Consider the following 15,609-nt stretch of genomic DNA (forward strand, 5'->3'; position numbering starts at 1 on the left):
ACATTTAAAATTGAGAAAGGAAATGGTGAATATGTCAAAGCGACAACCACCCGACCACATATATTTAGTCAATATAAATGAGCTTGTTGGGGATATCTTTCCATGTCACCGTTGATATTTTATATATACACACAATAAGATTATTTTGCATGTGCAAACATGGGATTCAATAATTTAGACTTAGTATTATTGATTTTGATAGGCCCTGAACTATTAAAGGTTAGAAATAAAGCGTAACGATCAAGATATGTGTTGAACTATCAGACGGTTTATTTAATGAACTAAGCAGTAGACGTTGACACAAAAAATAACCATGGCACAGTTTGTTGGGAAATGGAAAACTATCAATTCAACAAGGAAAAACTATGAGGAATACTGTTCAAGTTCAGGTAATTCTATGTTTTGCATTATAACTTTATGTTTTAATGAATAGGCTGCTATTTAACAAACGACTGTTAAAAATCTGCTTATCCTTCCGAAGCACCTGCTATCACGTCACTTTTTGATGATGTTCGTGTTGCTCAGACTTTGGTTTTCGATGATGTTGTCTGTGTATTATTGTTTGTCTCTTAGGTATTTTTTTAAGCCATAGCTGTGTCAGTTTATTTTCAACTTATGAGTTTGAATTTGCCTTTGGCATCCTTTTCCTCTCTTTGAAGACAAACAACTTTGTTAGTTTAGTTAATCATTGATGGTCATGCGCCAAGAGGAAAGCATTTTTGAGTATATATGCTACAGCTGTCCTCAGTTTTCTATGTGATTGGGTTGCCGTCTCATGACGTAAACCCATATCTTATTTTATCCATAACGGCATGTAACTAGCTAACAATTTCAATATCAACGAGTAAATAAGCACGGATGTACTAAAATATAGGACAAAATGTGTTAGGATCTTATCGACGAAAGAAAACAAGCATTATATCGCATATACTATAATACCTTGTACCCTTAGATAAAAGTAGCGGATATTACCTGTACCTAGATATGACATGAACAATATCTCCACTACAACAGATAATAAAAGTTATTAAAATAGTCAAAGTATCCTTTATAAAATAGTTAATAATTTGTGTCGAACCTGCAACTTTTGTCGCAAAAGCGAGGCAAAGCGATCCTACATTCCGTCGTCGTCGGCGGCGGCGTTGGTGTCCACAAATATTCACTCTGTGGTAAAAGTTTTTGAAATTTTAATAACCTTCTTGAATTATCATGGATTTTCGCCAATATTAAACAGAAGCTTATTTATGGTCATAAGTTAGTATTCAGTAGTACATTTTGTAAAAGAAATCCTGTTTATCCGTATTTTACTCTTTAAAAATGGACTTATTGTTCTCTAAACATTAAATTCACTCCGTGGTTAAAGTTGTTTTTTTCAAATTTTAATAACTTTCTTAAACTATCCTTGATTTTTTTTTTATCAAATTTGCACAGACGCTTGTTTATGATCATAACCTATAATATGCAGTTTTTAAAATATCTATTAGATTCATAAACCATCCTTAATTTTTTCCAAACTTGGACAGAAGTTTTTTACAATCAAAAGAAATAATCTAGAGGAAATGTTTTAATAGTGTTATCCCGTTTTTGTTGAGCCTGTGACTTACAGCAAAAGTAGGAGAGACACTTGGCTCCGTAGAACCCTTACAAATTTTTAAAACAAATCTGCCTGTTTGACAATGTTGTTTCCCAATTAAAGTCCTAATTCCCCAAGCAGTGGCAGCATATGGTAAGGGAAGCTCCAAATTCTCATAGCAGTGGTAAACCATTTAAACAAATACGGGTGCAAATATATCCTATTTCCGATACAATTTGAAGGATATATTGTTATCATCATTATATGTTATACTATTTATATATAGCAGAAATTAACTATTTATTTCATTTTTGTTCTAAAAAAAAGTTGTTATGTTTTCAGAAAAAATGGGTTGTCATTTGTTATGTTGACTATCGCAAACGTTATATATGTATGTTCATGCATTCATTTAAGGAACCGTATCTCTAAATCTTAAAAAAAATAATGTTGTTGCAAATACTTAAATATTTGATGTTTATTCACTACGACTAGGTAGTTGTTATATTTCAATACTGAAATACTTTATCTTGAGTAAGATTTTATCCGACAACATTATAGTAAAGCTTTTGATCACAAAACATGCCCTTTCTTTGACATTTTTGTATGTTAGATAATACAATGCGATTGATTGATATTTCAAGGTATTCATTTTGGTAAAGAAAATTGATCACGATGCGGGCATTTTGTTTTCTGAAGGTATACCAAAAGATCTAATTGACAAGTACAGAGACGTAGTAACAGTTATGGACATGAAACAGGATGGAGACAAATGGTTAATCACATATGACACTGGTCTAGGACCTCCACAGTCTTTCACATTTATATTGGGACAAGAATTAGTAACAAAAGATCTTGAAGGCAAAGGTGTAAAGGTAAATATGCCAAAGTTGCTGTATCCTTTTTTTTACTCCATGCATATTTGGCCTTTGTCAAAGTCGTCACGTCGTTCTAGAATATGAGTTTTATAATGCTCTTTAACTTATTTGGCCTTCGGTTTGTTTTGATTCGAGTGCCACTATTTAGACAAATAGAAACGCCTCACTTATATGCCGCACTTTGTTGTTAATTACTTTCATTGTCACAGTCAACTTTTTAGTGCATTTGTCATGACATGAAATACAGTTAAAAACATCCAAAAATATCGATGAAGGTTTATAACTATTCGATCCGTCGGTCTAACGGTCGGAGGGTGAGCGAGAAAGCAAATACCTTATACTGCTGAGCTTATCGTAATAATATTAATTGATATTTGTGTTGGATAAAATAAAAATATGTATAGTAGTATTGCCAATGCAATAACTCGCCAGTAGAAACCAACTGACACAGAATTTAACAACTGTAAGTCACGTACCAAGTCAGGAATATGACAGTTCTTGTCCATTCGTTTTTGATGCGTTTTGTTATTTGATTATGCCATGTGATTATGGACTTTTCGAATTGATTTTCCTCTAAGTTCAGTATTTTTGTGATTTTACTTTTTACGGTTCATCCTTCAACAATGACAACACCTCATACAGCAAAATCAGCTACAAAAATCCCTGTGCTGACCAATTTAAATCAAATAACGGCCTGATTTATGAACAAAATAATGAACGTAAAACAAACCTTATACATATAGCAACAGACGACAACCACTGAAATTGGACAAAACACATACAGTGGAGGGGCTAAGCTAGTTGTCTGGCGCCAATACCCCTAACAAATTTGGCTGGGTTATAGGTTTGTATTTTTTATTTATGGCTCTCGAACTTTTTTTATCAGAACGTCACTGGTTTGTGTTGTGTGGACGAAAAAAGTAAAATCACAAAAATACTGAACTCAGAGGAAAATAAATACGGAAAGTCCATAATCACATGGCAAAAAACAAATAACAAAACACATCAAAAACGAATGGACAAGAACTTTCATATTCCTGACTTGGTACAAGCATTTTAGAAACGCGCGTCTGGCGTATTAAATTTCAAACCTGGTACCTTTTGTTAGCTATTATTCGTGTTTCCCTGTCCTATATGTTCTCCCATTTATTTGTATTGTAGCCCTATCAATGATGTCATTGTAATGTTATATTTAACATTGCCATAAAAGCGGGAGGTTTAGCATGTCACAAAACCAGGTTCAACCAACCATTATTTTTATTATCAAAATGTCCTGTATCAAGTCAGGAAAATGGTCATTGTAATATTATAGTTCGTTTCTTTGTGTGTTCCATTTTAATGTTGTGTTTCTGGTGAGTCTCTGTTGTGTCGTAGTTCTCCTCTTATATTTGATGTGTTCCCTCAGTTTTAGTTTGTAACCCGGATTTGTTTTTTTCTCAATCGATTTATGAATTTCGAACAGCGGTATACTACTGCTGCGTTTATTTAACAGTACAACATAAGAACATACTATAAAAAAAAACAGTTGAAAAGGGCATAACTAATCAGATCGACATGAAGCAGATAAACATCTAACATAAACACAGACCTTGCAGACGTAGCAGGGGTTTTATACATCTCCGTAACAAAAGTACATTAAGTACAGATCTGAGAGTACTTGCAGTTACTGACAGCTTATTCAAACCAATATTAACTAGAAAAAAACTATCATGTATCGGAGACTTAAATATCAGTACACATTCATCGTACAATGAAAATTCAGGAAGTGTTAAGACGTCAATAACAGTCAGGGAAAACTTGATATCAAGCAATGCCAAGACATAGGTATTGACGATTCGTAAAACCGTACATGTGCTTATGTATATAACAATAATGGTTTTTTGCTAACTATATCTAAATTCATTTTAAACCTATGCAATTTCTAAACACATCCATTTTGCAGGCTACAGCAACTCTAAGTGAGGATGGCATATGGACTGACAAAACTAGTCATGAAATAATGGGATATAAAGAAACAATCACCACAAAACGAGTTGAAGGAAATAAAATGATTGCTGTAAGGTTTTTTTTTATTATTAACACGCACCTGAAAGAACAAAATCCTACTGCATAGCTACACACACACACATATATATATATATATATATATACAACTCGTCTAAACATCAACCCAACAATGTTAGATCTGTAAATTTGCTTTCGCAAATTTTTGGTTCTTCCCTCGCCGGGATTCAAACCCATGCTACTGTGATATCGTACCACCAAATCGCCTGCACTGCAGCCGTCCCGCTAGACCACACGACCACCTGGGCTCTCAAAAAAAAGAGCTTTCGCTGGCCGTGTGTTACCTTTCCACGTCAGTTTTTAGCGGCGTACTACAGTACATGATATATAAGGCATGAAGATGTTATTGTTACAGATCAGCTAAATTATCTATAGTAAAGGATCCTACAAATTAATGTATTATACAGTCACAGAAAATAATTATATTTATAAGTAAGTCTGAGTCAGTGACAACTCTACAACAGATGTATCCATCGGATCGCCATCAATGATGGTGATACATGGCTGTGTACATAATGTATATACAACTCGTCTAAACATCAACCCAACAATGTTAGATCTGTAAATTTGCTTTCGCAAATTTTTGGTTCTTCCCTCGCCGGGATTCGAACCCATGCTACTGTGATATCGTGACACCAAATCGCTTTGCTATTTGTATTCTATAAGCCTAGATTTCATTGATACTCCAAACTTAAGAATTTCAAACATTTTATAATTGCCTTTCGACATAAAACACACATAGATATGAAAAAAATTATTGTCCTCTTGAATGATGATAAAAGTTAAGGGAATAAGAAAATGTGTGATTGCCAAACGAAACAACTTTCCAACAAAAATCAAATGACAGAAATGCGCCACAAAGGTCATCATTCGACCTTCATCAAACGGCAAAACAGTTTTTTAATTCAAATTAAAAAACCATGGGCCTGAATTATGTACAAAACGAAAAACAAATATGATTTACTGCGACCCAATGACAATTACAGGCGACTGATAAAAAACATACATTTGTTTGAATATGCTGGATATAATCAAACGAGTCAAAACACAAAAACATTAACTATCAAAAACAAAAATCCCCACTCGGCAGATAGAAGTCAACACATTGCAAGCTCAAAGTTCTATTATAGTATATAAAGACACACTTTTATTGATAATTAGCCGTTCTTACAAAAACAAATCATATAACAGCTAGAACAACAGTGCAAAAAATCACGATTTTAATCAATTTTCAAAGAAAAGCTATGCACATTTTTAAAATCAATATTGCCGGTCTATCGTATTTAAACTCTTGCTTCTCAGTTTATTTTGAAATAAGAACTTTATGAAATATTTCAAGTGTGCGATTTATTTTAGTCCTTAATGCTTATACTTAGTGTTTTTTACTTGATGCCTGTGCCATTTAATGAGTGTTTTTCAATTAATTCTTATGCCAATTTATGATTGTTTTTCCCTTAATGCCTATGCCATTGTATGAATGTTATTCATGTTTTTTAGTCAACAACATGTGGTGGAGTGACTATGACCTATGAACTTGAGAAGCAGTAACTAGTAATCTGCAATAAAACAGTAGTGCCAAAGATTTTAGAAACATGCTTCTCGTTTTATTTACTTTCTATGTACATGCATAGTTGCTTACATGGACGAAAGGAGAAACGAAAAACCAATGTTTAACGTCGCTTAATTTCCTACTAGATTAAACTAATATGTTCTTGTTTGCGTCGTTGATTTTGAAATAATAATATACAATTATGGCCCGTAGAAGAGGTGAATTTCCAAAATTGCCAACACGAGAAGGTTATTTCATTGAGGGCGCAGCCCGAAGTGAAATAACTTTTGAGGGTTGACAATTTTGGATATTTATCGATTCTAAGGGGCCACACTTGGTTTATTACAAAGAAATAACAGTGGAAGGGCATTTCGAACACTTACTAGTCTATTTTTTTTTAACATAACAAATAGACTGACGTTTGAAAATACATTTGTTTTCGTTTTTCTCGATCGTACAACAAAAGCCCTAGAATCTTTTTGTAAAATATTGATGGCCCTGAAAAGGACCGTTTATAAGAGATATCATCGTCTGCTGGCACTACCAGCTCTATTTATTTCCAATGCTATATTTCCTCGTCTCTCTGCCATTTTGTTTATTTACGTCGGTGACGTCATTTTCATGGTGGTAACTCAAGTACAAATAAACAAAAAAGGTTATTCATCGCTTGTGTAAATTTTTAGGGTTATTTCTCCTTCCTTGCAAATGAATAAAAATTAACTGAATTATTCTGTGTCACGTGATTACGTTTCACCCAATAGAATTGTTTGAAATATATGTAATGTATAATATTACACGTTGTTCAACATCAGTTTTAAATAGAATAAAAAAACGGACGACTATAACCGTATTGTAATGCCATATATATATACTGTATTCACAACGTAATGAAAATATTTTGCTCAAGATAATTGCACTCCAAACATTGAAAGAGAACTATAATAATAGCTAGTTATGCCTTCAATCATGTACATGTATTAAATTTAATTTGACGACCTTATTTTTATCAGTGCATTATTGAGACTAAGTTTTATCTATTTTAAATGTACTTGAATTTAAAAAGGTTTAAAAAACGTAACGATCACGATATGCGTTCAACTTTCAGACGGTTTATTTAATGAACTATGCAGTAGACGTCGAGACAGAAAATAACCATGGCACAGTTTGTCAGAAAATGAAAATATCAATCCAACAAGAAAAAACTGTTTTTTTTTTTATCTACATGCCAGATTGATGTTTGACTTTTCAGCATGCGAATGATTTAAGATTCGCAACTTAAGAGTAGAGACAACAAACTCATGATTTGTACATGATATATACCAAAACCACGGTGGGTAAGGTTGTCCTGCGAGAGAACGTTCTGTGCTGGTGATTCGGTCCTGACGGGCACTGGTGGGTCCTGATTCTGTGCTGGCGTGCTGGTATCAGAACGGCAATAAAGCTACTGTTGTGTTGCTTATTTTCTTTATACGTCTTGGGTACCATGCAAAAAACAATATAACATTTTTTATTGCAAAAGTCGTGCAAGTTCGCAAGACAAAATTGTCCTGACGATATGCTGGTTATTAGAAAAATTGTCCTGATACTGTGCTGGTGGGTACTGGTTCTATGCCCTTATATTTTAGTTAAAAGTTGCAAATATTCAAGATCATTGATGCTTAACTGTAATTAACTAATGAGCTGTTATCTGTTTTCTTTTTTAAATTGACATTGTAGTGAATCTGATTACTGTTATTATGAAACAAAATACCCCTAATTTTTTATTTTACTGTTTTTTGTTTTCTTATTTAAGATTATTTAAAATGCTGTTATCGGTTTTCAATATTTTAAACGTACTGCATTCTTCTTTATTGACCTGTTAATGGAAGCCCTCTTGTCTCCTTTTAAGATAAGAAAATGTTTTTTTGGGATTACGATCCTTTTGCATTTCACCATAATACGGTGTAAAATATACAATACCTATATAAAAAATTGATGTGGAATGTTTGTCAATGGACAGATTTCAAAACAAAATGTAATATAGTTCAATGAAAATGGACGTCACACTCAACTTCATATGTATTTTTTATTTGGTTTACTTTTTGGTATATTAATATTCTAAAATTGCCTTGAATCCAATGTAGCGTGTGAACCAAGTTCACACATCGTTTCAAAAACAATTTGATGCGACTGTCATACAAGTGAGAAGTTTAGCTAGCTATAAGACCAGGTTTATTCCTACAATTTTCTACATGAGAAAATGTCTGTACCAAGTGGCAAGTCATGAATATGACAACTGTTTTCTACTTGTTTAATGTGTTTGAGCTTTTTTTGACATTTGATATGGGGATTTTCCAATTTGAATTTTCCTAGGTGTTTAGTATTTTTGGGTTTTTTACTGTTTACTCCTCTGTATCATGATTCACAAATAAAACATCGCAAACAAGAAATATATTTTCAAATACTTAATTACCATTTTTACATGTTTCATTTCCTGAAATTTGATTAATTATGTTTCATTTCAAATTTAACATGAAATTTCTTCTTTTTACAAACTAATGCAGTTTTCAACAAGTGTTAAACAGAAAACTATGTTAGATAGGATCGTTTATGAACAAGAAGATACTTCAACTTACCCAAAACTTTAAGACTGTGAGTATGTTACTATTCAAAACTGAAGAGGATAAAGAAGTCTTCAGTGGAAAACAGAAATTCATTCTTTTAACAACAAAACGTGATTAAGAAACAGATCTCCAGCTATATAATCAGGGCTTGTATGTAAAAAAAAACGTGATTAAGAAGCAGGTCTCCAGCTGTATAATCAGGGCTTGTATGTAAAAAGCTACTTTGGATTGTTTTTCTTAGTCATGCTAGTAAGCACTTCATTTAAGGAAACTCCGACCTATTAGTGATATTTCGTTGGTTTATTGATTTAAATAAACGATCATTGTTATTTTCTAAAATCCACTTACCCACACATTGTCACGAGATAGCAAGGGGTAGTGATATAATTTCATGTTATTATTATATCTTAATCTCGTAAGTGTGTATACCAAAACATCCTCATAATTTCTATACGCATGGAATACATGCTAATTTCGTGTTATTCCTCTGTTGCGTACTTACAAGAACATAGAGCAACTACTCAGACTTGTAAAACGTCACCAGTGTCTGAGCAGAAAGTTAATGAATCAGGAGTATGTCAAAGAACGTCCCGTCTTTTTTTCTGAAAGAAAGATCATCGGCAGGTACCAATACCTTGTTTATAAATATCTCGTATCAACTTCACAAATAATACATGATGGTCTTGAAGTATAGATTCACCAACATCTATAAATGATCAAAACAATCTTTCGTACGGCTGCAAACATGCTATGAAAAAACATATAGCATACGGTAATTAGATAAAGGTTTATTTCCTCTTATATTTGAGTGTGAATTCACGATACTTTTCTATCCCAAATGCATGTATTTAGTTTTGATGTTATATTTGTTATTCCCATAAGATTTTGTCTAATGCTTCGTTCGTGTCTGTGTGTGTTACATTTTAATGTTGTGTCGTCGTTCTCTTATATTTGATGCGTTTCCCTCAGTTTTAGTTTGTAACCAGGATTTTTTTTTCAATCCATTTATAAGTTTTGAACAGCGGTATACTACTGTTGCCTTTATTTGACACTTATGTAGTTGATGTATCCAATACAGTGATGGAAAATCCAGTTCTCCATCGTTGGTTGAAATGTCGAAGAAACATACAGTTGTAGAAACATACAGTTGTTGTTGGTAAGTGTCGTAATTATATGTTGAGTTTCCAAGTGAATTGTCAATACCTACTGTGGATTCATTACTATTCGTTGGATATCAATTTTCGTGGATTTCCTGGGTACAGAGGAATAACAAATTTAAATATTCAACTAATTACAATTTGTTTTTAAAGAATAAATGCAAACTTTACGAATATGCATGTTTATCGTAATTCGCGAAAATTGGTACATTTTACCAACAAAAATAAATAATCTACAGTTATTTATTTATTCCGTAGTTCATGTAATTAGAGTTCCACATACACACGATGTTGTTTGGGGCTTTATAAATGGGGACAATAACATATTTATCATAGAGGTAGGACAAGTGTTTTGCAACATTTGGGTCTTTGAAGATTGACTTAGCAATTGTTTATATAGACCTATTCAGTTTCTTAATTCTGATTTGTATCAACGACCTCACAGCCTTAATCCATTCGGAAAGAATATCTAAGTCTTCTCTTTTTCGTTTACTCATTGCCTGGCATAATGAATCAGTAATTTGAAGTTGTAATTTCAATTGATGGTATTGGCCGCCCAATTTTTGACCATTGGACAACACATTTCGCAGGGAAGAGTTATTAGTGGAGTGATCAAGCCAACAATTTTTCAACTTTAATGGACCACCCTACCTGCAGGCTAAATTATGATTTTTTGGAAAGAGAAATGTTTATTCTTTAATTTTTGCTTGGTCGTAGAATTGAAATATGGTGCAATTATTTTGTAAATGAGGTCAAAGGTTAGTGATTGAGATTTTCACTATAATAATTGTCAATTTATTTCACAAGAGGTTATAAAAAGTCTCCAAAAAATATTTGAATTGTTACTAAACAAGAAATTCATAATGAAATAAACTGTTGCACTTCATTTTCAACTTAATTTGAAAATAATGAAACCATAAAATGCACATTTTATAGGGAATTCAGACTAGCAACAAAATAGCAGATGGAACAACCGAATCTCAATTCATTTTGTTACATCGCATGTACTTCTAAAGATATATTTCTAAATTTAACGGCATTTATAAAAAGTCGAAGTCAATTTGGATTTTGCTTTGATGTATATTTATTGCCAGTCACAAATATTTCACAAGGCAATTAAATCAAATGAGTTTAATGATAGACTAAAGTTTCAGCGTATATTCGAGCTCTATAAACTTTTTAGGTTTTATGTGCCTTTGCCTTGCAAAAGCACACATGAACCCCTTAGAAAGAGTGGTAGTATGGGGTATTTTAACAAACAAAGGGCATGATAACTTTCGAAAACCTGACATCGGTCATCGTTTTCATCGTTGTCTTCTTCCAATATTGCTCGGTGAGTTAAATAATTTCTACAACCATCATACCCTTTACATGAACAAATATTGGTAGACACAGATTTCTGTTAGTTGCAATCACAGTTGTTATTGCAAGCTGTTTTCCCTTGTCCGTATACGTACAAACACGGTCTTGAAGGAAATCTACTGACATAGGACCCTTAAAGAAAACCGAGAGCAAATTGTGTTTACCCTCTTACAAATGTTCCAACCAGAGTCCTTGGAAAGTATGATTACTGGTTTAGCAATATGAGAGTTTATCGAAACTTGCGTTTGAAACATTGCACGTGGGATGTGCTGTAAAAACGTGTTTTCACATGGGGGGATTTTCACAAGAATGGCATCCTTTATGGCGGCAAACTCCACCCTTAGCTTGTTTAGATCATTTGAAGATACATGAACTTTCCCTTCGGATCATACAATGAGGCGATAAATGCACTTCCAATGTTAACGGCGATTCCTAATCTCCCGTTTGAAAACTTATCGGATTTAGCACAACTTTAAGGAATTTTTGTTCTCAACGCTCTTCAACTTTATACTTGTTTGGCTTTTCTAACTATTTTGATCTGAGCGTCACTGATGAGTCTTATGTAGACGAAACACGCGCGTCTGGCGTATCAAGTTATAAGCCTGGTTCCTTCGAAAACTATCATCATAACTTGGAAGATTGAAAGAAGAGCAAATTTCCTCTTCAAGGAGATGAATTATATCACATTTACAACATTTCCACATGGTACCATCATCATGGAACAGAGTTGAAGGTATGGGACCAATAGGATATGCCAATATCCTGACTACAGTCTCATTCTCACGAACATTAGTAAGAAGTAAAGCACGGCGAACTATTTTTACTGGGTTTATGTGTGCCTTAACAAAGTCACCTCAAGTTGAGTTTTGAGGTCTTGGTCGTATCATCGACAGTATTGAGACTGTAGAAGACGGGGGTTTCTGACTCATTAGCGCAGCCTTCCACAAAAAGATTTAACCATCTGGTTGTCACGTTCAAGAGATTTTAGAAGAGAATCATGAACATTTATTGAGGCTTTCATTTCTGTAGAAATACTAGTATTTATCAATGGCTAAGGATGATCGGCAACGTTAAATGGATCGGTCATATTTGAATGCATATACCCTATCAAATCAGAGACATTCTTCTTGTCTCGTGTCACTGCCGTTGGCTTGTTTTCGTCGTGTTCAATTTCTAAATATGTGGCTTATCCTGATCTTGATCTGATTTCAGAACTAAAATGCGCAAGGATATGTCTTGTAAGCATCTATCGAAGTAAAGCGGTGTTTTCCTTGTCAGTTTATTTTTGATGCCTATATGATGCCTCTACAACCTTTCGAATCTTTAATAATAGTTTTCTCTGTAGCCATATCACTCCAGATACTATTTAAACCTCCATGTTTATGCCTGATTGAAAACTCACCTTACATAAAGACAGATTTTACTGTTTCCGACAGATTCAACATATCCAATATGTAAGCTGGTGTCCACCTAGCATAGTTCGTCCGATTGGTAATGAAAAATCATCGCAACATTGCAGCTACCATTTTCAAATGTAAAAGCCACTACCCATTCCGTTCAGCCCTAATGTTCTGTAACAATATCTCAACTGCACAAAGAAACATATCTCAAAATGCGAAGGTTGGTGATAGTTTACAAGAGTGTATTCTGAATTCTTCAAACAATGGCAACATATGTTTTTTAAAATTAGAAAAACAACCTGTGCAATACCTTCAGCGCTTTTGGGTGATTCAGCAACTGAACTGTGACATACATTTAGTTTTATATTAATTAACGATTTTCGTCTTAACACCAATTGAAGAATGCTTTTACATTACACAAAAGAGCCATGAGAGCTTGCCTCATATACCAAAGTTCATCCTCGTACACGTCTGGAATAGACTATTTTACATTTGGTCAACAGCATACAATTATTTGTCAATGTATGCACAGCACATTGTTGACCAGCAGGTTTTGACATATCTAAACATTGTTCCATAGTTGTAAATACTATTGCCATGTCGAGGCATGGCATCTATAACTGGAGCATAGGTCTCAGACGAAATTTCAGATTTAGCTTTTTGTAAGAACCGATCCAAAATGGAACAATTTGTTTTGTGATTTCTGAAGAAAATGGAATCGAATCTAAGTTTTGACTCGAAATTAGTCGCAGAAATACCAAAGGCAGGACAGATATATCTCGGTTTTCGATGAAACAAGACTCAATCTTCCCATAAACATTAGAATAACGAGCAGGTTCATAACGTTCTATTGGCTTGTCGAAGGGTAAACATGCCATAAGATTGGTATTCGAATCATTCAACGTCAAAGATCTTTCTATTCCCCGTTTAAACCTTTATGGAACTCATGCATGTGGGCGTTTGATGATTCGTTTTGATACTGGAATACAACTCTATCCATGGAGTGAAATGTATGTTTACCATCGATTGTTTCAGCATTTAAGTCAATATTTTCTGTTCCCTCCTGTATAATAAAGCCACCTTTTTCTAAATACAGCAATACCATTAGGTACATGTCTGGGATTCTGTCTATTTCCAAATTTGCTAAACTAGTCCGATATCTTCGTACTTCAGAATAGGATGCACAAAAACCATGAGAGTTTGGATTTTCAGTATTTTTTTTAGATCCAAACTTATTGTGTAATTGTAATGCCAAAGCAAGATGAAATGGGGTTAACAGGTTTATGTCTAATGCAAGTATGCATTCTGTTATTGTCGACAGTAAGGTTAGAAAGATTACTACAATAAACTCACCATAGATAACAGGACTAAATTTTATATGAGCATCAGAATAACGAGGAGATACATTTCATATTCATTGAATTAAATGCAAAGTTAAAAATCCTCATTAAAGTTAATTCATAAGAAATACTGACTTGGAATGGCTTAGAAACTTTACAATAGGAAGTTTAAAAGATTTTAATTCGGAAAATCATGAAATTATCATTGTAATCTAAATTAACAAATGTTGTATCCACTTCATTTAAATAATACAGAGTGTGCTTTCCCTAAACTGAGTGAAAATGAACAAAATTAAGAAAATACTCTGTATAAAATGCAAAATCATATTTCAAAAGACAAAAAAAAGTAACAAAATTCATTTTTTCCCATCTTGAAATTTAACCAAAAAAATCCAAATGTCTTTTTTCTTTCCATTTTATAAAAAACTGCACCGCATGAATTGTCTACGACCGGGCAAAAAAGTTATCTTAAGGTATTGGCTTTGCAAAAAAATCGTTTTTAGCCTGCAGGTATGCCGGTCCATTAAGTCGTAAAATAAGCACCTTTTTCTTGATCTGTCACTCCATTATATTGACCATGTTGACAACTATTTACACCACTAGGTCGATACCACTGCTGGTGGACGTTTAGTCCCCGAATGTTACTCCAGCCAGGTAGTCAGCACTTTGTACTTTTTTGGCTATATAACTATTTTGATCTGAGCGTCACTATAACGCGCGTTTGGGGTATTAAATTATAGTCCTGGTACCTATTGAGGTCAGTGGTTATTACGTGGCCAGTAAAATTATATGTTAATTCCGAACTAGCATAGGTGCAATTTGGAGGTTTAGACTTGAAGTCGTTTATACTGGAATCCCGCAAAACGTGTTTGTAATTGGAAATTTCAGTTGCAATTGGTTTGGTTTAGATATAAGAAATGATTGGTTTAGACTGATCTTTAAAATAAGGAGGTGATTCCGATTGAGCTAATTTACGATGAACGACATTGCCCAACGTACACAAACTATGAAAACTATATGATTGAGCGACACGTGCAATTTACGCTAAAGTGTCAAGTACAATACGGAACAAGGATGTCACCGTTATTAACACTTATATTAAAAACAGGAAGGTCGTCTTTAGATTATATTAAACGACAATTATCCACTTGAAGCATGAAAAACAACCTAAACCTGGTAAACAAGAAATAGATCGTCATACATTGAATCAGCATTTTTAAAACTATCATATATATTTACGATGTACTGTTACACAATAAAATAAAACAATGCAGTTCAATCATGTTTATACAACTCATAAACAAAATATAAAAGTTCATTAGCGATTTTGAAAGCAAAAAAAAAAAAAAAAAGAATTTGTATCTAGTTTAAGAGTAACAAAACAGAGAATAAAAGACAAAAGACAAGAGTCGAGTACAAATAAGTTAATACAACTATTGTTAAGATTGGGTTCAAGCAATTGCCAGACAAAGTCTTGTTCAGGATGGTCGATATAGTACCAGTACAGTAAGGCCAAACACTGCCGCCCATTAACCACCTTTTCTGGTTTATATTGTTAGATCATACGCTACTTCACGTTGATTTGTACAAACCTCCAAAGAAAATTAGAATTATATTACTAATATTCAGACTTGTGATCCATGTCAAAAGCGACTGCTTCGTTTTGGGAATATTCTTTTTATGTCT

The 15,609-nt window shown here is 33.5% G+C and overlaps 1 protein-coding gene across 1 annotated transcript; it reads left to right on the plus strand.

Annotated features, from left to right (window-relative positions):
- The first annotated feature begins 227 nt into the window (after positions 1 to 227).
- On the plus strand, positions 228 to 6,227 carry LOC143082787 (fatty acid-binding protein, liver-like). The gene is made up of 4 exons (XM_076258642.1): positions 228 to 389; positions 2,270 to 2,445; positions 4,391 to 4,504; positions 6,010 to 6,227. Exons 1-4 carry the CDS (start codon positions 314 to 316, stop codon positions 6,058 to 6,060), a joined length of 417 nt encoding a protein of 138 aa, XP_076114757.1. The 5' UTR covers positions 228 to 313; the 3' UTR covers positions 6,061 to 6,227.
- The last annotated feature ends 9,382 nt before the right edge of the window (positions 6,228 to 15,609 follow it).

The sequence above is a fragment of the Mytilus galloprovincialis genome, chromosome 7, assembly GCF_965363235.1.
Source record: "Mytilus galloprovincialis chromosome 7, xbMytGall1.hap1.1, whole genome shotgun sequence".
NCBI classification, from domain to species: Eukaryota; Metazoa; Mollusca; class Bivalvia; order Mytilida; family Mytilidae; genus Mytilus; species Mytilus galloprovincialis.

Coding starts and splice junctions, on each gene's coding strand:
- LOC143082787 (XM_076258642.1), top strand. CDS start 314: ATGGCACAGTTTGTTGGGAAATGGAAAACTATCAATTCAACAAGGAAA. Junction 390..2,269: donor GGAATACTGTTCAAGTTCAG/GTAATTCTATGT, acceptor TGTTTTCTGAAG/GTATACCAAAAGATCTAATT. Junction 4,505..6,009: donor AAGGAAATAAAATGATTGCT/GTAAGGTTTTTT, acceptor CATGTTTTTTAG/TCAACAACATGTGGTGGAGT.